The 27,774-nt window shown below is 43.5% G+C and overlaps 1 protein-coding gene across 3 annotated transcripts; it reads right to left on the bottom strand.

Annotated features, from left to right (window-relative positions):
• Positions 1–408: 408 nt before the first annotated feature.
• On the bottom strand, positions 409–27,537 carry LOC136466951 (serine/threonine-protein kinase EDR1-like). 3 transcript variants are annotated; one of them, XM_066465488.1, is made up of 17 exons: positions 27,289–27,536; positions 24,307–24,609; positions 24,009–24,212; positions 23,505–23,696; positions 23,180–23,418; positions 10,391–10,486; positions 10,172–10,264; positions 8,661–8,741; positions 6,924–7,007; positions 6,198–6,294; positions 2,862–3,156; positions 2,379–2,502; positions 2,272–2,291; positions 1,934–2,090; positions 1,509–1,797; positions 1,338–1,410; positions 409–625 (listed from the first exon to the last, which is right to left on the bottom strand). In XM_066465488.1, the coding sequence occupies exons 2-17, from the start codon at positions 24,547–24,549 to the stop codon at positions 543–545; spliced, it is 2,370 nt and encodes a 789-aa protein (XP_066321585.1). In that variant the 5' UTR covers positions 24,550–24,609; positions 27,289–27,536; the 3' UTR covers positions 409–542. The 3 variants fall into 3 exon arrangements, with proteins under 3 accessions (XP_066321585.1, XP_066321584.1, XP_066321586.1); XM_066465487.1 differs by having other exon boundaries at positions 2,272–2,502; positions 27,289–27,537; XM_066465489.1 differs by lacking the exon at positions 27,289–27,536 and having other exon boundaries at positions 2,272–2,502; positions 24,307–24,378; positions 24,470–24,526.
• Positions 27,538–27,774: the final 237 nt, after the last annotated feature.

Here is a 27,774-nt window from a genome sequence, read left to right as displayed (position 1 = left end):
CCTTTCCCCAGACCCCACTCATGTGGGAGCCTCAGGCACTGGGTCTGCCCTTTTTTTCAGTTTTGGATGTCTGTGTTCATTTCGAAATATTGTGGATTTTTAAAAAGAAATAATATCCTGGCGTCTCTGACAGCAGCAAGCTACAGAGAAAAAGAGCAAGCAGCCCAGCGACGAGATGGGCCATTTGCTCAGCAGAACTAGGCCAGTTAAGGTTTGGGTCTGGTCCGGGTAGAATCGTTGGGTTCGGCCGAAAGTCAATCAATCGCATATAGGTTTATCTGAAAATGACATCTCACTATTTCGGAAGGGGACTAGGATTATTGATATAATAAAGGGAAAACGCACAAAACTCGAAGACAATTTTTGCGAAAACTTTTCTCGAAATTTGGAGCATTAGAACTACAGAGATTATGAAAAGTTTGCTTATTATAGTACATGATATTAATTTACATCCTCAATGATGTATGTGAAATGGGAAATTAAAATGATGTATATAAGCCGGACCGTTTGATGCCCCTATAACCGTTATACAGAGCAAAACCTCAGCACAAGGTATACTCGCAATCAAGAAGGCGGGTCAGGATCTCCTGGCAGCTTGGACGCCTCTGCGGTTCTGCCCAGCAATCTGTTGAACAGGAATGCAGCATGTTTTTAGGGTAGGTCAACAGCAGGTGCTCGAATAGAGTTAAGCAAAATTCTCTCTTTTACGAATGCGATGGTGACCCAAATTTCACATGTGAGCTTTGATAAATGGATATCTGAACAGTACATTGCTGACTAATACTCGTGTTCATAATTGTATGAGATTTTGTACATCGACAGTCTTTTCATATGAAAAAATGGTAAGAAAAAAATTTACTATCTTATGAAAGTACTTTTCATGAAAAATCCAAATATAGTGTCCATGTGAACAAGCCAGATATTATTTCTTAAATCTATGGTCAAAGTTGACTTCCCACATTCTAGAACATCATACATTTACAAACAGGAGTACCATTTCTGTATGATTGCTGGGTAGACATTCAAACTTGTATGAGATTTATGTATTGTTCACAAAAGATAAAGGACTTTCTGTGTTTTTTCTAGGGTCAAAAGTATTAAAATAATGTTCAATCAGTTTCCTCCTATCTTTCCACGGAATAGATAAAAACAAGGACCTTCACCCGCCTGTAGAGATAGGAAATTTCTTATAGGTAATGCTTGAAAAATTCAACATGTGTCCATTATAATGTTGATTAACAAACACCTGGTAATCCAGACAAACCACAATGGAAGTTCCAAATGGATGCAGGTGCAACCAAACAACTACCCTTTCATAGAAGGAACAGAAATCATACCCGCTATCAAGCTTCCAAGAGGCCCATCTGGTATTTCCAGTCTTGCCCCATCATTCGCAACAGAGTAAACGATCTAACATGTAGATAGGAGACATATGTGAGTTGGTTTAATTTAGTGACAATTTATCTTTTTTTTTTAAAAAAAAAGCCATGAAAAAGTATGGTGGCTACCTGAACAGGTGGAATTCCTTCCCAAGGTCTACAAAGAGTGCAAAGCTCCCACATGATAACCCCGAAGCTGAAGATATCACATTTTTCTGTGAATGGCTCGTTGCGGATGAGCTCAGGCGCCATCCACTCTGGAGTTCCCGCAGATGAGTTGTCATTCATCGCAGAATCTGACATTACTCGAGAGAGCCCAAAATCACATATCTTGACTGTCCAATATTTGTTAACAAGACAATTTGCACTCTTGAGGTCACGGTGAACAATCTTTAGTCGGTGCATGCACATGAGACCCCTTGTACAGCATTATAACCAAACCATGGTGTTAGACATGGAAAAAGGAACACAAAAGGATATAGCAGGGACAGAACAGTCTGAAAAAATACAGGCATTGAACAGTCCAGAAAGCTAGAGGCATTGAACATGCTCACCTACAGATATCACGGAGCATCTTTAACCTCCTCTTCCAATGGAGCTTAGTTTTCTGTGTTTTTGAGTGAATCAAACTATACAAAGAACCCACTTCCATGTACTCAGTGACTAGGGATAAGTGAGGAGGCTTCATACATGCACCAAGAAAGAGTATGACTGCAGTCCAAAGTACCATAAACATGATTAGCATACTTTTCAAAATATATCATAAGTTCTTTTCTTGATGAAATAGGAAATGCCATTTCTGAACACAAGACCCAGCAGATACTAACAGAAGTTGAAACCAAAATTAAAAAATTGAAACTAAACCAATGAAAGTTCAGTGTGGAGGTAGTACCATTGGGGTGTCTAAGTCGGCTGCAACAAAACGAAAAAAAAACAATAAGAGAACAATCTTTTAGACAACTCATAAGAAAAGTAATGGCCAAAAGATACAAGTAAAACCTAAGTATTGAGATCTCATTGCAGAAATCTTTCATATTCTCTGTTGTTAAATCTTGCTCCAGGAATACTTTTATAGCTACATCTGTTCCGTTCCAGAGGCCACGGAAGACTTCTCCAAAAAACCCTAAAAAAAATTTTAGATGAGTTACCTTTAACAAGATCACATGCCACATAAAGCAAACATTGCATCTATTACTTCAGATTCATTATGATTGTCTCAATTCTTTTAATAAATAGTACTCCCTCTGTTACAAATTATAAGACGTTTTAGTTTTTCTGGATACATTACCTTTTACTATGACATAGTGTATATCTAAATGCATAGCAAAAGTTATATATCTAGAAAAGCCAAAACATCTTATAATTTGGAATTGAGGGGGTAATAAGCATAACTTCTGATGATGCATCTGACTCCAAAAGACTTCAGATGATGAAGTGCTTCAAAAATATAAAAAATATTTGATAACAGGGAATATTACTTGCCTACTCCCACACGAGTGCCAACAGTAATCTCTGAATACTCAATGCACCATTCCTCATATGGCAATAAAGGCTTGTTCAGAAATGGTGAAGACTGCAGCACCTCATTCCAGGTTGCCACCAGATCTGCTTCTGTATAGTCAGATGGGCTCCCGAGGTCAGAGCCAAGAATACCTGACCTATGGGGCGACGAAGGCAATGACACAGCTTTCTGACTATTAAATTGTCTTCTCAAACCCTCCAGTGCACTTGGTCGTCTTGTGGATACTTCATCGTCATTGGAGTCACCAGCAGGTTCCTACATAAAGTATGGATTACAGCAATAATTAAACCACAAAAATAAGTAATTAAGACTTAATTTTGGGTGTATTGGATAAAAAGCATAGAATATGTTGGCATGTGTAGTTGAATTACTCTGGAATTTGTAAATATACCACTCCAAAATCATCCAAGTTAAGAAATGTCACATGAGACAAAGATTTTAATATTTTCCCCCTTTTTACCAATCTTTCTGTGTTTGCAGTGACATATTACAATACCTGGTTTTCATCATGCACATATGTGTCTCTCTTGGTGTTCTAAAAGGCAAGATGACAGATAATCTCTTACCGCAGCGATTTTACTGAAATTGGTGGGGTTGGCAGCCATCTTCCAAAACAGGAGCCTAGGCAGTAAGGCTGGTGGCCATGCCAGGCTGGGCCTCAGGCTTGCGGTGAAGGCAAGAGGGAGTGATGGAATCACAGATCTAACTCCAAAGATGGAAGCACAGGTCTTGCAGCAGCGATGGAGGCAAGGACAGTGAGATTCAGCATCAGCAGTGGTAGTGAGGGAGAGGGACACCGGTGGAGGCTAACATCCAGCTATGTACACATCAGGAATGGCCGGATTTGGCATCAACGATGGTGGGAACAGCCTGATTCAGCCTCCGCAGCGGCGGTGCTGGTGAGGAAAGGTAGGGGGTGATACGGGGCGACAATCTGGTGCGAACAGCCTGATTCAGCCTCCGCGGCGGTGGCGGTGGTGGGGAATGGTAGGGGGTGATACAGGGCGACAATCACAATTGCAAGGGATGGCGGCTGTAGATGTAGAGGCAAGCGGCTTAGGGTATCTTGTATTGGGCCGGGCTGAGTGGATTGCCTCACTTGCCCCTTTCTCCTTTAGGATATCTCCTCACACACCTTCCTCCTTTGTATACAGGCCACCTAAGCAAGGCCAATTAATAGGCACTGCCTAACACCTTTACAACAGTACTTCCTAAGAAATTTAGGTTTATACTTCAGCATGGAACTTCCTCTGAAATTAAAATGAACTAAGTCCTATGTTGAGGGTTGCAGTGGAGGGGTTCGATATAAGGTTGTAGCCTTCAACAGGAGGATGAGACTTGTAACTTCGTCCCCCCAGCATGGAGTAGGGTGGTGCGAAGCACCAAGGAGAAGGAAGGGAAGGATAGGAGATAACTTCCGCTTTGCTTTATTGGTGGGCATAGCATCTTATATAGAGTAAGCCTTGTGCAACAAACCAACAAAAACAATCATTTAGCATAACAAACTGATCTTATCTAACTTATCTTGATTCTTAAGCAATAGTAAGCCTCCTAATCCTCTTAGCTTAATTGGTTTGTGCCAATCCACCCTGCTTGTGGTGCCTAGCATAAGTGCAGCACCACATAACAATAACATGTACTATTTGTAATCAACTAAGTATATAGCATGGATCCATTTCTTCCTTAATGCCCATATATATTACACACAAAAAATAGGAATCAAACATGTATATGTTACTCTACAAATATGAAACAAAGTTAAAAGACTGCCATGCGACCTGCACCCTCGGCACTCTGAATGAAGAGGATGAATCTACCTATTGGAACCGTAAAGTGGCTTACTCCCTTGCTTCCTCCAGTCAGAAATATAAGTCTATTACGACATCAACAGTCTCCACTAGTCCACTATGACACTTTCACTAACAATATCTATAAAAAAACATATCATCTCAAATGGAAGGAGTTACATACTATGAAAGTTTTTTTTATAACGAATATAGTAAAACCTTGTGTTATCATCTACTCCCTCCGTTCCAAATTATAAGTCGCTTTGACTTTTTTTGGTACATCCATTTTGCTATGCATCTAGATAAATAATGTCTAGATACATAGCAAAATGGATGAACCAAAAAAGTCAAAGCGACTTATAATTTGGAACGGAGGGAGTATATAAAATTTTAGATATTTATATTCAAAGACAAAAGGTTTACTTAGGACAAACCTAGATGGAGTTATATTTCCAATCAGAGGAAGTAATCCCTTTGATGAGCTGATGAGCATAGCAGGTGTTTGATACTTAGATTCATATAGGTAACTCATTGGTTTTTAGCACATATGTGTTTGCTGTAGGTGTGAAAAGCAACAAAACTAGGTATCTTATAAATCAACACCTGTGGATGGCATTTAGAAGAATTTTGCTAGCATCCACTTAACCAGTGGTGGCAAACTAATGTGGTTATGTAATCAATGGAGGTCACAAGCTATGACAACAAAGAAAACCTAAGCAGATAGTACTTTCTGCAAAGGAATAAACACCTGAATTAATGATGAGTTTCAGAAACATAAACTATGATGCCATAAAAAATTGGAAACTAATCTCATTTCAGTTGGAAAAGGAAAATCTCTTACACCATCGAACCCAGGCATCAGAACATGAATAAAATGTGAACAAAGCATCAGACATGCATTGAAACTCTCTCTAGATTACTACTTTAATAATGATATCAACATCTTCATTGACCAAATTTTTGTAGAAATCACACACGTGCATTTGTCTATACAAATTTTTTAATGCACGACATGACACTCGAAACATGTCACCTTTGCTAGAAGACATCGGAAACACAGATCTTTGTTGCTGAACACTACAAAATCATGTATATTGCTGCTGGACATGATTTAGCGTCCAGCAAAATGTCTAGCAAGATCAATTTTGTAAAAACATTTGTTGCAGGACACTAAACTCTGTTTAGTATCGACTATATACAAAGTTGTAGCATCTAGCAGCAAAGATCAGTTCTTCCGATGTCTTTCAGCAACGATGACACGTTTTGAATGTCCTGTGGCAAAATTAACCAAGGAAGCATTAAAAATAAGAAAAAACAAAAGAAAAAAATACAGACAACCTATGGCATGTTGTGAAGTGTGAAATAGTAAATCACAACTATCATTGCGTATAAGTATTTAGGAATAATAAAATCAAACAAGCGAATGGGGCGACATAAACTGAGAACACGACCCACGACAGAAATATACTTTCAGATGATCCACGACATAAACAAGCGAATGGATCATACATGTTTCAGTGAGTCATTTGAGGGACCAAGACTACCATCTTTCTGCCCCCTTGAAAGGCGATTTTGTCTCATGCTTTCACTCATTGCTCGAACTGCTCTGAAGACAAGAAAAACACACTTCAAAGTCAGATAATGTCTCCAAATAAATAAGAGCACAAAATTGTTATGGGAGAAGTTCCTAACTTGCTTATGGCCAATTAGCCAAACAAACAAAATGCATATAAAAATTCTGTGATATTTTTTCAAGAAAAAATAAATGGCTAAAAAGTGAAATGAACACAAAAAAGATTGAATTAATTTATGGCTACTAGAAAAGAAACATAAATAGGTGATTTGATGCTGAGATGTAAGGTGTTATATGACTCAAACTTTGGACCAAAATAAAAGTAAACCTCAACATATAATTCCTGAACATTACAAACCATATTTCTTAGGTAGCACAAGAACTAGAAAAGACAAAAGACATCTGAATGGACATAAGTTACTGAACTATCAAAATTTTATACAAGTGAAATATAATGTTTAAAATACCAACTGTTTGTTTTCATTCATTTCATTGTTTGTTCAGAAAGGAAAAAACCCTCCTATTGCATCATAAAATGAAACCGAGGATTTTAGCGAAGTTGTGTTGTACAGTAATAAAACTAAAATCACTGTGTTTTCACTGGACTTAGCAGCTGACCATTATTTTGAGACAAATCAGAGTTGAAAACCATCTTTGCCAACCTCACAATATCATCACTGATTTCAGGAGTAATATTAGTACTCCTCCGTGCTCTATGTGTATTCGATGTTGATGCGCCATCTGACCTATGATCAAGCAAAATATGTTTAATTAGGGCAAAAGAAAGCAGTACTACTGGATTAAAAATATTGATTGCACTAGTGTTAAACCATTTATAGCCCAAGGGTAAGCTGGCTATCAAAGTTAAGCTCATATAATTTCTATTTCTACTGCTAAGGATTCTGCTGCTGACCCTTTTGTTTTTTCTGCCTCCCCAATCCTCACAAAACAGTATATAACTAAAGGGTATACAGATAGGAGAAAATATGTCTCCAACAAATAAATCAACTTCTACAAAGCTACCTTATCACAACAAGTTCCTCAGGGTGACAAGCCCAAACCTATAGGGCAAGTGAGGCATGGCAAGGTATGTGTGATGCAAGCAGCAGCAAACCTTGGCCAGTAGTATCAGCAATGAGACATTGTCTAGCGAAGCACAGCATCAAAGGTGCGATGAAGGTCATGTCAGAACTGAGGAGCACGTGCCAAGCTCAGAAATGGCGCTCCACATATTACATAAAATTATCTTGTTGGCGATAACATGATTCATTTTCATCTGTTTTTTACTGCAAATACAGCAGGGGAGGCCCCCACTGTAAGAATTTTATTAAAAAAAAAGAAACAACGAAACTACTGAATAACCGTACAAACTAAGAGAGGAAAACAAAACAGACAACAGAAAAACTGTACAGAGCCTGAGAAGGGCAAGAAGGGGAACTCGAACTTAGCTAAAGAGGCTCAACAAAGAAAGGAAAGCTGGTCTTTTTGAACCACAGAATCTATGGGCTTGTAAACTAGCTTTCTCAAATAAGTTTTGCCTCCAAGAGTCAAAGGATGGGCAATAACGTGATTCTTTTTCATCTGTTCTGGCAAATGACACAACTTTTCATCTGTTGTAGCAAATGACACTTAGCTTTACAGCACTGAAGACAGTACAAACTTGCATAGATTTTATTTCTCGAACATAAGATGTTAATCACAAAGCAGGATTGCTGGTACCATGCGTTCGTCACAAAGCAACCACTCTGCAGGTCGTGTCGAGGACCAGTGAAGGATAAGATTAAAATAATAGACGAGTCAATGGTTACGATTGCATGGTTGCAAAAAATCGATGCTCATGCTGAAGCCAGTAATTTCATGGATTTGTAAGTTCTACTCCACTAGAGGCAACAAAGCAACATGTTGTCTTCTCTACTGATGGAGACTATATTTGGAGAGGAGAATAGCCATAAGGAAGAAGATGAATGTTGAAATGTTTTTCTTTCCTTAAAAAAGGTTACCTACATACATATAGAGCCTGCAGCCATTGTTATGAGGGGTGGGACAAGGTCCAGACTCAGGAGACACATAGGCCAAAACCAGGTCAGTTTGCACATTTGTTTTTTGTTTTGGGTGGGTGGGTGGGGTGGGGGTGGGGGGGGGGGGGGTATCAATTGTACTTGTTTCGACATTTCGATGATGTAAAATTAAACAGGTATTAGAGTTTAGTGTGTCGTTAAAACCGAATTGTCCATTGTTCATTTTCTGTCCATGATTCTTTTTCACATTATATGGAAAATTTGAGGAACCATGGATGTAGCAATAGATGCCTGTTTGGGCACTAAAACAATGAAGATCAGAATTTGCCTCTTCTGGTTGGCTCAGATTGAAAAGTACACAAAAGAAACTTACTGAGGTACCTTGACACTGCTACAGCACCACCATATTGTCTATCACCCAGCATTGAGCGCCCACGAACTCTGTACAGTGGATGCTCTGGACTACAGGAGAAAAGAAATGCATTTGAGGAAAAGAAACCTTATCTATGAGAAATCCATATTCTCTGTTGGGATTTTATATGAATATAAGAAGGAAATGTCATACAATGCAGTAGAAAGGAGAACTAAAATAACTAGCAGATAAAGCTTCCCTAGAACATTCAAAACAAGGACATTTTGCACTTACAGCACCTTTACTTCTGTCCACTCATTTTAATCACTTGCTGTACTTCTAAATAAACCTTAATTCCATTTTAGGGTTTCAGACAGCAAAATTAACTTGAAAGGCAAGTAATGACAATGGGACATCGAGGATTTGTCAGATGCCATGTAGAGCCAAGAAGTAAGTACATCACTCAGCTACATGTAGCAAAAATTCAACTGCATCTCATGTCTTGTCATGTTCATGCTACTTGTTACTTTCCATCCAAAGGGTAAGGAGAGAGATAAATAAACAAACAAAAATACCCACAATTTGCCAAGTCTTAAAGCAGAGGAACTAAAACAAAGCTTGGATGCAAAGGACTGAAAGTGCACTTATAACATCCCAATAGCTAAGAGCTATTGAAGTTTTGTAGTTTATGTCATAGCACTAGAAGAGTTTCTTGAAATTTCAAATTCCAAAATATTCAATTAGTAATTTATATATAGTACCCCCATCTAGTTAAGATAGATCCACCTTCAATGCATGCAATCAAACTAAATAAAAGTAGGCCTACATATGTACAAATACCAATCAATTATATGAAATCATCAGCAGATTTGCCTCCAAATACTTTTGTTAGGGCACCCGCAACAGTAAGAGCTAGTTACTAGCTCTAAGCCAACATCTTCAATAGTGTTAACTTTTAGCAATGACTCTTAGTATGATTAGGCCCACATGACACTCTCACATGATCTTGGAATGTGTGTAAGAGCCTAGCTCTTGATCAAGAGCTAGTTTTTCTCTCTCTTCTATTAAAATATGAAAAAAAATGCTTAGAGCTAGCTCAAAGTCGTTTGTTGGAGCTGCCCTTATAAGTTATCATGTTTTAATAACAAAATTATAATTAAAGTGACGACAAATATGCTGACACAATTTTCATGCGAACAATTTAATGAATACTGATCCCAAAGATTGACTTGTATGCAGATGGGTGGTGTCAGAAACAAATCACGCCTGTGGCTGCATCTATGTGTTCTTTGCTAGGTCCTTTGTATTTGTTTTCTTTAATGAAATTTTGGTAGGATTATGGAACTAGCCACCTAGGGATGCAGCCTCAGCTGACCTAGACCTAGATCCGCCACTGCTTGAGTGATCAGAGTTAGGCAGTACGAGCTGTGGCAGCCTGGCAGAAAAGAACCGAAGGCAAACTAAAACTAGAAACATTAATGTCGTTTTTTGTCCATTCAATGAGAATTGCTACCAAGATATGCGATATCAAAAAGAGAACCTTGAACTTGCAGTTCTTTGATGTTCATTCACAACTTTATCGCGGCTGCGACCACAGAAGGCATTTGCAACATTCGGCTCACTATGCGATGAACTGGAAAAGCACAAGGAAAAAATTCTAAATGAGTAAATTTGCAGCTAAGTGTACAATGAGAAAACCAGTAAACATGGAAACAAAAGAAAGATAAAACCACTGAACAAGCTTGATTATATCGCTTACCCACTCATTTTACCATCCATAGAATTTGTCGATTTGAGCATGATGTTTCGTAGTGAGAGGACTTTGAAGGATCTATTGCCGTCATCTTGCTCTTGCCTGAAAAAGACACAGGGGGGTCGGCTACAGTGCTCATCACAGACCAATAAACCATAGCAAGGAAATTCAAAGTAACCACAATTTAATTCCACCCTGAAACGTTCGGTTTGCATTTATTAATGAATTTGTCACAGGTTCAAACAGGCCCCCAGTGGTGGGTCCAGTGCATCACAGATGAGGGCCAGGAGTCCGTGTCAAACTAGAGTTTGAATAACATAGGAAATTCATATTAGGAAAAAGATAGAGTTTGTTTAGGAAAAGGAGGGTCCAAATCTATAAGGACTCTGCCTCTAGTTTGCTTAGGGAACAAGTCATAGGAAGTATAAATATAGGGGACATGTACTCATATCAATCAAGCAAGAAATAGAGGATTAGTCGTCAAGCTCTCTTGCTCCCTAGCCCCTTGTGTGGACCCTCTTCCAGTGATGCCGCCACCCCTTATGCTAGATTGTATTATGGATTCCTTGCCTCATACGGCTAGACTAGGCTATATATATGTAAACCCCTTGTGTGTAATCGATAATATACCAAATACATCCTCTATCATGGTATCAGATAGGTTCCTTTCCTAACCTAATTTGCTTCTGCATCTGTAACACCCTAAATTTTGCATATTTTTGAAAATGGAGAAAAGTGATTAATTTGGCATTTTGTGGGAATTTGAATTTAGGAAATAATATTTTTTTATGAAATTAAAAATAAATATAAGGATAGAAACATGTTGATGCATTCATGCTGTTGCATATTTATTTCTGTGAAGGGTGGTTTTGTTTCAAGTGCTAAAAGATTTTAAAAACCTTTTGAAAATGAGATTGGAAAATTTTATTTATAAAAAGAAAAAGGAAATTTCCTTCCATTCCTTCCCTTCCTCAGTTTCGGCCCGCAGGCCATTCCTGGCGCTGGCCCAGCTCCCCTCTCCTACCTTGCGCACCGCAACCGCCAGCTTCGCGCGGCCCAGCAAGGAGTTGGCCCAGCTACCGCCGTCGTTCCCTTGGCCCGGCCACGCACAACCGCCGCCGTCCCGCGCCCAGCCGCTGCCATCCCGGGCCCGCCAGTCAGAGCCGCCCCCTTCCTCCCGCACGTCCCGCACCCGCGCCGGTCAGCCGCAACCGCACCGCGCCCACGTTCCGCGTCGTGGGAGCGTCCTCCCCGCGCCCTTGCCTCTACAAAAGGAAGCCGAGGCCATCCCCGCATCCGCTGCTGCTTTTCCCCGCTCCCTCTCGCGTCGCCGTGCCCGAGAGAACCGCCGCCCCGAGGTCTCCGAGCTCCGCCGACCGCCCCTCCGCGCGGACAGCCTCCTCCGAGCCACCTCCGTCTCCATTTCCCCCATGGTGAGCGTCGCCGTGCTCCCCCCTTCCCCCCATGCCTTCAATTCGGTGTTTCGTGGCATCTAGGGCTTGTTTCGCGTGCGCCATTGTGCTCCACGCCGCCGGCCATGGCGACCGTCGCCTCGGTCCTCTCCTCCAGCCGCCTTCTTGGCCTGAACGAGGTCACATGAACCCCCGCAGCTCCCTGGTGCCCTAGGTTTGGAAAACCGTGGCCGTAGGCCCCTAACCGAGCGCTCCGGCGAGGCCACTGCCGCCGGCCATGGCGCCTGGCCGCCGGTGACCCTGTTCCGGCCGCCAAACCTTCTCTCTCCCCCCACGTCTAATCCGAACCATCCATCGCGAGATCAACGGCCACCTGTGAAAGATACCCCTTCGTGGGTGATTTTGCATAAGAGCCCCTGGACTTTTCTAAGTCCTAACCCGCAGTCCAAAACGTATTTCCCCGAATGCGCAATCTCGATTAGAAAGCGTAAACTCCACGGCTTAAGTCAAAAGTACGCTTTCAGTATTTACAGAAATGCCATTTGAACTGTTTCGCTTATAAAATTATCGTTTTAACTCCGAATTGATCCATTCAAATCGCGTTAGCTTCGTAATTTCATAAGCTACATGTTGGAGCTACTGTTAGTCAAGTTTAGAACTTTTTAATTTCATGATTAGATTTAATTAAATATATGGCTATAGGAAAACCCGTTTAAATCATAACTTTCGCATTTTAGCTCCGTTTTTCGTGAACTTCGCGTTGACGTGATCGTAGCGAAACGTAGATTAGTTTTACAAACATTTTATCTTGACTTTAATACTGTTGGTGTACTATTCTAATGATAGGAATGTTTGCTTTGCATGAATGCTTTTGGAATGTTGTATGTTGCCGTGTTGGTCGCGTTCAGACGGTGAGGAAAACGTTGGAGACCAAGAACTCTTCGACGACCAGCAGGACCAGCACGAGTTTGTGAACCAAGGCAAGTATAACATGGGCCTTCCTTGATGTTCTATTTCACTTTAAGCAATTACTCATTTGCATGTGTCTAATTTTGATACCCGTAAGGACATCCTAGTGATTGTTATCCTGTTCCTTGTCTCCTATGGGTTAAATGCATATGGGTAGATTGCTAGTGCTCTAACTGAACTTGATATACATATTGATGAATGATACTATGGAACAAAGAGACTAACATGAATTATAACAACTGTTCCATAGGGCGAAAGTGCAAATGACCTTTGTTCATGTTGCTCCCGTCCCTCCATAAGGACTTATCTGTCGGCAAAAGCTGGGACTGACAGTGCAACCGGGAGAGTCATATGGCTCTGACTTTAGCTCAGTAATAGGACCTTTCCTAGCTGGTTAGAGGTTACCTTTTTGGCGCAAATGGGGCTTGCCACTTTGGGTATAGGGCTGCCTCTGTTCCTATGAGTATAGCCGCGATGGATTTGTGCCATAGGAAAGGGGGGTCCCTACATCTGCCTGCCAAGGAAACCTAGCGGCCCTAACTTGTTAGGGAAACCTATGAAATGGCTTCATAGTGTACCCTGCCCGCTCACCTTGGTAGTGACATGGGAGTAATTAACCCGGGCATATGGGGATCACGACTCGCGGTGAATGTGCACCACCTCTGCAGAGGGTAACAAACTGTTATAACAGCCGTGCTCACGGTTACGAGCGGCCCGGAAAACTCACAGAATAACTGGTTACTTGATGATGATCATTTAAGTTGTTCTATGATGAAATATGGTAAACCTGACCTTTGATATATGTTCTTATGGGAATTAAATGGGAGCTTAAGCATAACTTGATAATACTTGAGAATAAAAGTTTGACCTATTAAAAATGCTAACTGCAGTAAACCAGAGTCTATCCTTTTTGAGCTTCATAACCCCATGTTAGCTTGCTAAGTACGGAATGTACTTACACTTGTTTTTGTTTATTTTCTTTACTTGGATAAAAATCCCGGATGGGTAACAGATGACAACGGGTATGAGGATTTCCCGGAGGATTATTAGGCTTGTGGTCAACTATTTGACCTTCCCTGTGATGATGGCCACGAGAGTTTATTATCTTTTTATTATTCCGTTGTGATGTATAAGACTAAGTTTTATTATAACTCTGATGTATGAGACTGTTATGTGGCTGCTAGGATTGAGAGGAGAAAGGCGAGGGGAGCAACGGGGGCTGACGTGCTACAGTACCCGAGCCGCTACAGTACCGCAGGTACTGTTCACAGCTAGGGCTGCGAGGGCGCTGGGGAAGGCCGGCCGCGGGGCTTCGCCCACGGCCGGCAAGAGAGAAGGGATTTCCTTCTAATCTCTTGCTTGATTCTAGATTGATACATCTCCTCTCATTATATAGAGAGGTCTGACTTGGCCCCTAAGCAAACGACTAATTAACCCTAATGGGCTAAGGCCCAATAGGCCCTTGACTCCTCTAACACTACACCCCACCTGGACATGCAGCTCGTCCTCGAGCTGTAATCTAACGATGACACTAACGATGCCTCCACTAGACACAAACCTAATACCTAAAAATAAGTCTTTTACATCTCGGCTTATTTTATTGACCTGAAGAAGACTACGACTCTTTATTTTTGACTCATGAAGATACGGCGGGCATCCTCCGCTTGCTGGACCAGCACGTGTGTAGCCACCTGGATCCCATGGAGACCATCGGAACGAGAGGGGTGCACGGGTATGGCCACCTAGAATTAGTGGCAACAGCAACCAGCGGAGACGTGCTCGTGGCGGACGGTGGCGGAATGCGATGGCGCTAGGCAGTGCGTCCCCGCCGGTGACAAGGAGGGAAGTTGCGCCCATATCGCCGGTGCCGCAGAGTTGGAGTTCGCCGCCCACGGAAAAAACACCATGCTTGCGCCTGAAGACAACAGCAGGTTGGCGCGGTTGCTGGTGGCCGTCCGACCAGGCAAGGTCGACCGACCATGCTAGGTCGCGCTCCCCTATGCTGAGGTCGACCGCCATCAAGGTCGCCTCGTGCATAGGTGAGCACATCTTCTGCAGCCGCCGGCGCGCTCGGAGGCCACGCGCCGCAGCCTGCAGCCGCACCGCCGCAAACACCTTGCAGGCACTTGCCCGCACAATCGCCTTCCTCTCCGTGAGCTGCAAGGCTGCTGCTGTAGGGACGACTGGACGCTGCCGCTTGAAGATGGGGTGTTGTCGTCCTTGCCGGCGCGCTAGGAGGCAATGCGCCACCGCCTGTAGCTGCGCCGCCGATGCCTGGATGCCATCCACGCCCCCGTAAAAGACGCCATCGCTGTCCTGCTGTGGCGGCACGGGGCTGGGGGTGGTGAACGACGGGATCAGTGAAGGAGAGGTGGAAAGTAGCGCGGGACTGCTGCTCAGCACCGACGCCGGCTGTGCTTCAATGTTATGGACGAGGGTCGCGAGGACGTCCATCTGGCGCTGCAGGTGGTCGAAGGTCGCCATCCACTCATCGAAGGCACCTGTGGAAGGTGCAGGCTGCTGCGCAGGCAAGGGCGCCACAGTGGCTGTGGCGGTGGTGAACACGGGCGGAGCAGCGGAGGACAGGGCCGGCGGTGCTGCGGAGAACAGGGCCAGCGCAGCCCAAGGATGTGTGCCGAGCGGCGTGGAGATGGGCATGGCGGCGTATGATCCGGCCGGCGGCGCTGCGGAGAACAGGGCTGGCGCAGCCCAGGGATGTGCGCCGGGCGGTGTGGAGAAGGGCACGGCGGCGTAGGATCCGGCCGACGGCGCTGCGGAGAACAGGGCTGGCGCAGCCCAGGGATGTGCGCCGAGCGGTGTGAAGGGCACGGCGGCGTAGGATCCGGCCATGGTCTCTGATACCAGATGTTATGTGGCTGCTAGGATTGAGAGGAGAGAGGCGAGGGGAGCGACGGCGGCTGACGTGCTACAGTACCCGAGCCACTACAGTACAGCAGGTACTGTTCACGGCTAGGGCTGCGAGGGCGCTGGGGAAGGCCGGCCACGGGGCTTCGCCCACGGCCGGCAAGAGAGAAGGGATTTCCTTCTAATCTCTTGCTTGATTCTAGATTGATACATCTCCTCTCATTATATAGAGAGGTCTGACTTGGCCCCTAAGCAAACGACTAATTAACCCTAATGGGCTAAGGCCCAATAGGCCCTTGACTCCTCTAACAGATGTTATGTGGCTGCTAGGATTGAGAGGAGAGAGTCGAGGGGAGCGACGGCGGCTGCCGCGCTACAGTGTCCGCGGTACTGTTCACAGCGGCGGCGGCTAGGGCTGCAAGGGCGCTGGCGGAGGCCGGCCGCGGGGCTTCGCCCACGGCCGGCAAGAGAGAAGGGCACACCAGCGTAGGATCCAGCCATGGTCTCTGATACCAGATGTTATGTGGCTGCTAGGATTGAGAGGAGAGAGGCGAGGGGAGCGACGGCGGCTGACATGCTACAGTACCCCGAGCCGCTACAGTACCGAGGGTACTGTTCACGGCTAGGGCTGCGAGGGCGCTGGGGAAGGCCGGCCGCGGGGCTTCGCCCACGGCCGGCAAGAGAGAAGGGATTTCCTTCTAATCTCTTGCTTGATTCTATATTGATACATCTCCTCTCATTATATAGAGAGGTCTGACTTGGCCCCTAAGCAAACGACTAATTAACCCTAATGGGCTAAGGCCCAATAGGCCCTTGACTCCTCTAACAGAGACACCGTGATGATACTATTTGTAATTTGTCAGCTTGTGTGTGTGATTGATTCCTGGGCGCACACGAGTTTTGTGCATTCAATTTTATTCTTAAAATTGGGTGCGACAAATTGGTATCAGAGCTGTGTTGACTGTAGGACGCAAGCCTAGTAGAAACTGGTCGTTTTAAGGTTTATAAGTTGCTACAAAAACCCTTGCTCTATGAACCTTGATATTTTCTTCTATACTATATCTCTACCTTTGCTATTCATCTCTACCTTGGTGCTTATTTTAAAGTCTTTGTTCTCATCTTCACTCCTTGATCTGATATGCTTTTAGAACTTCTCCTTACCACCTTCTTACGTAATCCTAAGACGAGTCTTCAGATTGTTACCCCTAGCACAATAAAAACGATAGTATCGTAAGTCGAGTTAATGATTGAGTTATGCATCTTTATTGATTGTCGAATTGTCATTATGCTTATAATTGTTTTGAATCTTTGTAATGATTGCAATGATCTTGTTGGGTGTTTCCACAATTTCATTTAGTTTATAGGCCTAAGGTCTAAGGAGTAATGAAATAAATAGTCAGGTTTTGTTTTTCTTCTGTTTTCCCTATCTTATCTTTTCGGAGCAGTCTGCATTCTTCGGATTATATCTCTGATTTTGGACGATCATAAGTCATGAGCAAATTCTGGACAAAAGTAAACTTCAATATCTTTCTCTGAGCGCAAGAATTAGTTTGATAGCTATTTTGATTATGGAGATACGAAAATCACAAGACGATGCATCTGTGCTGTTTGGAATCTAGAGTAGTTTCTGTTGTGTACTGTTTTCAACCAAGTTAACTGCAGAATTTGGAAAAGTGTTATATAAGGAGGTTGTGGAAGGTTTCTTGCCCTTACACAAGAGTATCGTTGGGATGTCAGAACATCTTGATACAAGTTAGCTAATCTAAAAGAAGTAGATGTAAGCTATACTTTGGTGTCCCCTAGTCTATCTTATCTTAAGGGGGTAGCCAAGTTGAAGAATTTGCAAGCTGAAGTGTCCTACGTTCTTGTTTGCGCAACGGAAGCGTGGTGGTACCCAAAGATGTGAGAGAAACTCAGAGTCTCAATGAGGTTTGGTTAAATGTTCAACGAAGGTTTATCTAAGATCATTAAGATTTGGTAGAGCTACTAGAGAAGCTTTTAAGTTAGTTTGGATCAAAAATCTACAGGACATCTTCACTAAGTTGGTCTTGAGTTGGTGATATCCTCGTTGGAATGAAAATTGATTATGACTTGGAAAAGTGCTATCACTTGGAGAAGCAAAAGTCATGACCGATGCCCTTAGCAATGGGGAGTTGTGCTAAGAAGGTTTGGGTGACACCAAGGATTAAGAATTGTATTCTAAGTTCGAGCAACTTAACCGGAATCATTCATGTTTTGAAGATTGGTAGAAGAATTTCCTTATGACCAATAAAGTAAGGAATTTTCATTGGAAAGTGGGATCCTAATCAAGACGATGGGACTACACGAGGAAGTAAAGGAGAATCTAAAGACGGAGTATCCCTATCTCTCGGTCGACGTCGTCCGAATCTCGAGGACGAGATTCATCTTAAGGGGGTAGAATTGTAACACCCTAAATTTTGCATATTTTTGAAAATGGAGAAAAGTGAATAATTTGGCGTTTTGTGGGAATTTGAATTTAGGAAATAATATTTTTTTTATGAAATTAAAAATAAATATAAGGATAGAAACATGTTAATGCATTCATGCTGTTGCATATTTATTTCTGTGAAGGGTGGTTTTGTTTCAAGTGCTAAAAGATTTTAAAAACCTTTTGAAAATGAGATTGGAAAATTTTATTTATAAAAAGAAAAAGAAAATTTCCTTCCATTCCTTCCCTTCCTCAGTTTCGGCCCACAGGCCCTTCCTGGCGCTGGCCCAGCTCCCCTCTCCTATCTTGCGCACCGCAACCGCCAGCTTCGCGCGGCCCAGCAAGGAGTTGGCCCAGCTACCGCCGTCGTTCCCTTGGCCCGGCCACGCACAACCGCCGCCGTCCCGTGCCCAGCCGCTGCCATCCCGGGCCCGCCGGTCAGAGCCGCCCCCTTCCTCCCGCACGTCCCGCACCCGCGCCGGTCAGCCGCAACCGCACCGCGCCCACGTTCCGCGTCGTGGGAGCGTCCTCCCCGCGCCCTTGCCTCTACAAAAGGAAGCCGAGGCCATCCCCGCATCCGCTGCTGCTTTTCCCCGCTCCCTCTCGCGTCGCCGTGCCCGAGAGAACCGCCGCCCCGAGGTCTCCGAGGTCCGCTGACCGCCCCTCCGCGCGGACAGCCTCCTCCGAGCCACCTCCGTCTCCATTTCCCCCATGGTGAGCGTCGCCGTGCTCCCCCCTTCCCCCCCATGCCTTCAATTCGGTGTTTCGTGGCATCTAGGGCTTGTTTCGCGTGCGCCATTGTGCTCCACGCCGCCGGCCATGGCGACCGTCGCCTCGGTCCTCTCCTCCGGCCGCCTTCTTGGCCTGAACGAGTCGCATGAACCCCCGCAGCTCCCTGGTGCCCTAGGTTTGGAAAACCGTGGCCGTAGGCCCCTAACCGAGCGCTCCGGCGAGGCCACTGCCGCCGGCCATGGCGCCTGGCCGCCGGTGACCCTGTTCCGGCCGCCAAACCTTCTCTCTCCCCCCACGTCTAATCCGAACCGTCCATCGCGAGATCAACGGCCACCTGTGAAAGATACCCCTTCGTGGGTGATTTTGCATAAGAGCCCCTGGACTTTTCTAAGTCCTAACCCGCAGTCCAAAACGTATTTCCCCGAATGCGCAATCTCGATTAGAAAGCATAAACTCCACGGCTTAAGTCAAAAGTACGCTTTCAGTATTTACAGAAATGCCATTTAAACTGTTTCGCTTATAAAATTGTCGTTTTAACTCCGAATTGATCCATTCAAATCGCGTTAGCTTCGTAATTTCATAAGCTACATGTTGGAGCTACTGTTAGTCAAGTTTAGAACTTTTTAATTTCATGATTAGATTTAATTAAATATATGGCTATAGGAAAACCCGTTTAAATCATAACTTTCGCATTTTAGCTCCGTTTTTCGTGAACTTCGCGTTGACGTGATCGTAGCGAAACGTAGATTAGTTTTACAAACATTTTATCTTGACTTTAATACTGTTGGTGTACTATTCTAATGATAGGAATGTTTGCTTTGCATGAATGCTTTTGGAATGTTGTATGTTGCCGTGTTGGTTGCGTTCAGACGGTGAGGAAAACGTTGGAGACCAAGAACTCTTCGACGACCAGCAGGACCAGCACGAGTTTGTGAACCAAGGCAAGTATAACATGGGCCTTCCTTGATGTTCTATTTCACTTTAAGCAATTACTCATTTGCATGTGTCTAATTTTGATACCCGTAAGGACATCCTAGTGATTGTTATCCTGTTCCTTGTCTCCTATGGGTTAAATGCATATGGGTAGATTGCTAGTGCTCTAACTGAACTTGATATACATATTGATGAATGATACTATGGAACAAAGAGACTAACATGAATTATAACAACTGTTCCATAGGGCGAAAGTGCAAATGACCTTTGTTCATGTTGCTCCCGTCCCTCCATAAGGACTTATCTGTCGGCAAAAGCTGGGACTGACAGTGCAACCGGGAGAGTCATATGGCTCTGACTTTAGCTCAGTAATAGGACCTTTCCTAGCTGGTTAGAGGTTACCTTTTTGGCGCAAATGGGGCTTGCCACTTTGGGTATAGGGCTGCCTCTGTTCCTATGAGTATAGCCGCGATGGATTTGTGCCATAGGAAAGGGGGGTCCCTACATCTGCCTGCCAAGGAAACCTAGCGGCCCTAACTTGTTAGGGAAACCTATGAAATGGCTTCATAGTGTACCCTGCCCGCTCACCTTGGTAGTGACATGGGAGTAATTAACCCGGGCATATGGGGATCACGACTCGCGGTGAATGTGCACCACCTCTGCAGAGGGTAACAAACTGTTATAACAGCCGTGCTCACGGTTACGAGCGGCCCGGAAAACTCACAGAATAACTGGTTACTTGATGATGATCATTTAAGTTGTTCTATGATGAAATATGGTAAACCTGACCTTGATATATGTTCTTATGGGAATTAAATGGGAGCTTAAGCATAACTTGATAATACTTGAGAATAAAAGTTTGACCTATTAAAAATGCTAACTGCAGTAAACCAGAGTCTATCCTTTTTGAGCTTCATAACCCCATGTTAGCTTGCTAAGTACGGAATGTACTTACACTTGTTTTTTTTCTTTACTTGGATAAAAATCCCGGATGGGTAACAGATGACAACGGGTATGAGGATTTCCCGGAGGATTATTAGGCTTGTGGTCAACCAGTTGACCTTCCCTGTGTTGACAGCCACGAGAGTTTATTATCTTTTTATTATTCCGTTGTGATGTATAAGACTAAGTTTTATTATAACTCTGATGTATGAGACACCGTGATGATACTATTTGTAATTTGTCAGCTTGTGTGTGTGATTGATTCCTGAGCACACACGAGTTTTGTGCATTCAATTTTATCCTTAAAATTGGGTGCGACAGCATCTCATCTACAATGCTGCCGTCGCCGACTTCTTGCACGAAGTATCTCTTTCATTGTGTGCTGCCCCTTGCGCTGCGAGCCTCCATTTCCCAACATGCCGCGCTCCAAGCGCATCGTCCACCCTCCCTTGCGTGGTGCTCTGTGCTCCGTACACGCTGTTTGCATCGGCACTTTCTCCTCATCATGACTTACAAAGATGCCCAGCACATCAAGGAAGAACACTGGGCTGCTGACCTCCGTGCGGCAAAGATCGCCCGTCTTGAAGTCGAATGCCTCAAACAGGAAGAAAGCCATCACGCTGAGGAGGAAGCACATCAATCCTATGGTGCGGCACAGACCGCAGCCGCCACCGCTGCTCTTCATGCCCAACTACTGTGGTCAACATCAAGCCATTAATCCCTATCACCCCGATGTTCTCTCCATGAACTACAGCCACCGGAGGGGCTTGTTTCTCAACACGCTCAGCAAGTACGTCCTAACCAATGTCAATGATGACACTGCTACCGATGTCCACTGGCAGCGGACAGATTGCACGGTGCTCTCATGGCTTTATAGCAATCTCCTCCGACTTGGTTGAGCTCATCATGATGACCAACGCTACTGCTTGGCAAGTTTGGCTTACTCTGAAGGAGCAATTTATTAGCAACAAGGAAACACGTGACATGAACCTCAACGCTGAGTTCCGCACCTTCGTCCAAGGTGATCTGTTCATCAGGGCTGGCCGACGTGGGGGAGCCGGTCCTTGATGGGACACATGTTCTCACTGTTCTTCGCAGGCTCAACGAACAGTTTGGCTACATGGCTGCCCTCCTCAAGTGCTTCTCACTGCCCTTGGCGCTGGATATGGTCAAGCGGGTGCTTCAGTATCTTGGGATCATGGTCTTCAGCTCTTTCACACTACTCCGACCTCCTTGGTGGCTTACTGTGATGCCGATTGGGTCGGGTTGCCCTGATACTCGGTGCTCCACATCCGGCTATGGTGTTTTTCTTGGTGATAAACTTGTGTCTTGGTCCTCCAAATGCCAGCAGACGGTTTCCTGTTCTAGTGCCGATGCTGAATACCGAGCTGTTGCTAATGCTATTGCTGAAACTTGTTGGCTTCGGATGTTACTTAAGGAGCTTCATTGTCCTATCCAACGATCTGTTCATGTGTATTGCGACAACATTAGTGTTGCAACACACTAAACATGTTGAGATTGATTTGCACTTTGTTCGTGATAAGGTGACTACTAGAGCTATTCGAGTTCTTCATGTCCCTACTACTCCCTCCATTCCAAATTATAAGACGTTTTGGCTTTTCTAGATACATTGTTTTTACTATGTATCTAGACATAGTGTATAGCTAAGTGCATAGCAAAAGCTATGTATCTAAAAAAACCAAAACATCTTATAATTTGGAATAGAGGGAGTACTTCTCAGCACGCGGACATCTTCACCGGGGGGCTACCTAGTTCTGTCTTTCTAGAATTCCGTTGTAGTCTGGGCGTTTGTTCCACTCTCGTTCCGATTGCGGGGGAGTGTTAGATTGTATTACGGATCCCTTGCCTGGTACGGCTAGACTAGGCTGTATATATAACCCCCTTGTGTATAATCAGTAATATACCAAATACATCCTCTATCATCCTACGCCATCACTTGCTCTAGGCCGCCGGCCTCCCCTTGCGACCATGGGTCTCCGTTGCCTTTCTATCCCTCATCCCCCTACCTCCTTCCACTATAATCTTCACAATCCACCGCCAACCAATCTACGCCCATCACAGAATTGTTCCCAAATGTTAAGTTGGCAACCAAAATATCATTTTTAAGTTTCAAACACACAAATTTCTCAAAAGCAGAAGCACAAAAAGTAAACTGACGGTGCTTTAAATAAGACAAACTAAACATCACAAAAATTCTCAATGTTTCATCTAAAACATTATAAAAAGGTAAACTAATCTATCAGTTCCAATTACTCTCATTGTGGATGAGTAGCATTCCAGCAACTTGGTCCTACATCAAATTACAAGACGCAGAGTTGGAAAATATGACACCCTAGTACGGATTTGCAATTCCATGCACATAGTTCAAAACTAAATAGCAAAGTTGCAGGCTGTTAATACATTAATACTAGATTCATGGGACCAAAAAGAACTACTACCAAATACCACTCAAATGGAAATTCACAGGTATACCTTTGAGCACATAGAGGGCTATTTGGTTCAAGAGGAGAATCACAGGAATCATAGTCGGCTGAATCACTTTCTCCAGCTGCAGACATATGGGATGTGATAACAGCTTTGGATGAAAATGGAACTAGTTGTCCTGGAAAACGCATCAGGTCAACTAGAAACTCTGCAGATTTCAGCATGACCACAACAGACATATGTTTGGACGAATCATCATATCCATGAGGTTCTTCATTTGGAATGCCCTGCACAAGTTAGGATTATGAAATTCCATTTGAAGAGATTAATACTATTTCATGTTCAGACATACTGATGGAAGGTAAAAACATACCACCAGCAGTTTAGAATCTATACCAACTGAGTCAGCAAGGACTTTAAATAATATAGCCTTGGGCCTGCAAGATCCATGTCTTATCTGTCCCAGCAATTGAACTCCTCTATTTTCTAAGAAATGAGAAAGTTCTTCAGAGGAAGTTCTTGCAGGACTGAGATGTGGGTTTGGTCGATTGTAGAAGTCAAAAACCTGAAATTATCATTAAAAATCTGAAGCTTAAGAGAAGTAATAAAAACTTAGTATGGCATTTATATAGGTAGAAAGAATAAAAAACAATCAATGGTTTGGAAAGACGAAAGATCATTCATACTTCAAGCACCAAAATTACAAATCACCAAATACATGAGCAGAAGTAGAAATGGAACGGTTTCAACTAGGAAAATTGTATGTAAACCATTTTAAGGCCATCTATCACAAGGATGAATCTTGCAGCACTCTGAAGGGGGTAAAAAGTTGGCATGATCATCCTACATTTTGTAAAGAAACCCACGAAGAACTTACCAAACCTGCAATTTTTTTTATTATTGCAGCAGGATTTGAATTCAATCCTTTTACCAGTGCTGTGCATAGCTGCTTTAAGGCAGATAGTTTTTTATCTCTTTCTATGTCCACAAGGATAATCTCAGCCTTAAATCCTTCTATTCCAAGAGAATAAAGGTCATCAGGAGAAGGTATGGTATCAAAACGCTCCTTGAGTCTCTTTTCCTGCAACATTCAGAGTCAACAAACGCACTAAAATGCCAAAACAAGTTACTCAGAATATTTTAACAAGTTAATGTCATAAAAAGGCTTCCCATACCGGAATAATGGAATAAAAACCATTGGGTATTGGACCTGAAAGGGATCCACTAGACCATAATGTCTGAGCAGCCTGCAATGAATGACCAACTTCCCTAGAATCAAGGGAAGAATATGCAGAATCAAAATTCCTTTCCTGTTTAGTCAGGGACAGGGACTGGAACCTCTGCTCCAAATGGGAGGGCCAATTCCGATCTGAAGGGTGTGTCTGGGATCTTCCTTCATCCCTTGGCAGATCATCCATCTCCAAAATATGGTGAAATAGAGAATCATTTTGCTTCAATTATCATCCTTCAAGGCCACCCTACGTTTAAATGAACAAAGAAACAAATTGAACATAATATCCTGACAATTAAAAATTGGGAATTATGAAATTTATTTTTTGAGACATGTGGCGAGGCCTCAAATTCTTTACAGAAAACAAATGCTCACAAAGTCTAAGAACAAGAAGAAAAACAAAAAAAAAGGATGCCAGCGGATTATGGGATCACAATTCCATGTTCATAAAGACCAGATGTTACTATTCACCTTGTATAAACAATATGTAAATGTGTCGAGCACAACTCAATCAACTTTAGAACAGGTTTGAGTAAATACTTCACAATTGTGGCAATCTGATTTATGTTATAATGTCAATTCAAATGATCAAATATATGAGCTGTGGGTGTCTGAATGTATATTGCCAAATCCAAATGAGGATTGCCATTTTCATGTTACAAATTCCTGTATCGAACAAACAGAACTAAGCAGAATTGATCACTATGTGGATAATTCAATGACTTCAGCATGCTCCAGACATGATGCATATATATTGCTAGCCAGTTATTGTGAAACATTGATTTCCTTGTTATAATGTCACGAATGCCACTCAGTCACTAACAAGAACTATCATGTGAACAAGTTTACAACCAATATTGAAGCACCAACATCTTTCTTTACTCTAAAATTGACTCCTAATAGAGCATCTATGCTCAGCCACATCACCATCACAACTACAGTTTTATCAGACCCAAAATTATCAGGTTCTGAATAGTTTATAGTAGGGATGAAAACGTTAGGGAAAAGTTTTAACCACATCCAATTTCACATTTTTACCTGAAAACAAAATCGAAATCAGGAAAGCCGGTCGGAAAATGAAATCGGTATGTCAGGATGTCAGAAATAGATTGGGAACATGTCGATAGCTGTCAGGAACACATAATTAATGTCAGGAAGATCGATGGACCAAGCCATAGAACAATAGTGACCTACGACAATTTCCTTTGCCTTGGCACATATTTATACTTGCAAATGTTTAGATAGCATAATTATAATGACCAACCATTGAGACTATAGTTTTTTTAATATCGCTCCCTTTTACCCAAGAAATTGATGACACAAAAAAATGGAAATAGAAACACGTAGTCTGTTAGGCTAACCACCTACCCCATGATCCATTCGCTTCTTTGCTACATGCCTGGTACCCTAACTCTACTGCAGCATTTCATGTAAAATACAGGAACCGATAAAGCAGACAGGAAATTGCCTGAACCTAAAACCCATAGCAAAGCAGGGTTCACATGCTAGGATTAACCTATTCTTGTGGATGCAAATTAAGGACTTTCCACCAAAGAATCAATATATGCATTATCATGTTAAAACAACACCCGTACTTGCATTTAAACTTCAAAACTTACCGATATTCTCTTAGATTGATTTCCATGAGTGTTTTTCACTTGGAACAACTGATACATTCTAGATGTTCTATCCCATTTTATGTTAAAAGTTATGCACAAAGAAATTACTTTCGTGCAACTGAAAGTTTATAACATGATTAGTCAAGTACAACAGGAACACCAGATACACCAGAGCTCCTCTAAATTTTGTCACATATGACTGCAGGAACACAGCTAGAAACATGTTCTGCAAAGGTTCAGATTTCACGATATGTTAAATGTACAGATTTATTAAAACAGAACAGTTATTTCATGAAGGACTATAGGAGCACAACCAGAAACATGCTCTGCAAAGGATCGGACTTCACGCGCGCATATGTTGATTGTACACAGATTTAACACAGATCAGGGCATACAGCATGCATGCTAGATACTAACAATTTAGTTCTTTCAGCACTTTGCATTCTCATTCAAATCAAACCTCAAATAGAAGAAAGTAAAATTGTTGGTCACTTCAGAATTTGACACATTGACCAGTTAAATTTAATCTTGTATCTACAGCCATCTCCCACCATAAAAAGACAATGAAAATGCACCATATCTAAATTTCAAAAAGTAGTATCCCTTCCACCAGAGATTGTAAAGCCAATCACTATAGAACTCCATACTGCAATCACTATCAAGCTCCAACACAAGAGAGAGAAAGGGGACAGGTGATGTTACCGCCAAGGCAACCAGGTGTGAATGTGTGATCACATTAAACCAACAGCCTCATGTTTGACTAGCATGTACACCGATCCGGGAATTGGAAAACTAGTACTGGACCACTGAGCCACAAAAATCCATGACTAACTATGAGCCAATTATAACTACCATTTAAACTGGCACCGAGCTAAAGACAAAGTGTAGCATGTGATGAAGGCAAGCGTAGGTCTCCAGCCAATCTCTAATAGACCGGTTAACAGGCGACCAGGCGAGCGTAACTACAGTACACTGGGCGACCTAACCTTATCCAACGTCCAGCTCAAAGAGTTTGACCAAAGAGCTTTGGTGCCCTCTCACGCGTCAGCAGCCCAAATTAATCTCGCCCACCAGCGCAGGCCAGTCACTCCATAGGAGCTCCCCATTGAAAACCGTATTCACGCAAAGTCAAACCCCAGCGGCGTTGACAAATGGCAAAGACCAACGCGGCGAAGACAGCATTGCCCGCTGCCATCATCCACTCGCTCTCCTCATCAATCCCGGAGCGGCAATGGAGCACGTCGCCCATCGGTCAAGCGCGCAGCAACGTCCACATTCGAAGGGTTAGAGAGAATGGAGGAACTGACCTGTGCCGCGGGCGGCGAGGCGCGCCGCGGGATCCCGGCAGAACCCAATCCGGCGCCGCGGGATGCGGGGGCGCCTGGGTGCGTCGCGAGCGGGGCGGCCGGGGTGGTGGGAGCGCGGCGCGGCGAGGCGAGGTCGAGGCGTGTGACTGAGGCGGAGGTGGAGAAGGGGATCTCGTGATGTGATTAATTAGCGCAGGTGGGGAGCGGGTATTGCTTGCTTTTAATTGTGGGGTTAGGGATTCGTTCACGAGGCGCGCGAGATGCGAGAACGACTTGCCTCTTCTGGGCTCTCGGGCGGATTAGGCCTTCCGCAGTGTTGCGCCTGAGTAACGCTTGAAATAGAGAGAGAGGATTTAGGAACCGCTTTCTACATTGCAACTATTAGTTCCAACTTATACCGGTTCTAAAAAAATGAGAAGCGGAGCAAGTACTTGCGCCGCTTCCAACTGACGTCGAGTGAATAGAAAACAATTTCCATGGTACGTT

This window comes from Miscanthus floridulus, chromosome 7, assembly GCF_019320115.1.
Source record: "Miscanthus floridulus cultivar M001 chromosome 7, ASM1932011v1, whole genome shotgun sequence".
NCBI classification, from domain to species: Eukaryota; Viridiplantae; Streptophyta; class Magnoliopsida; order Poales; family Poaceae; genus Miscanthus; species Miscanthus floridulus.
This window is presented reverse-complemented; position numbering and strand designations above follow the sequence as displayed.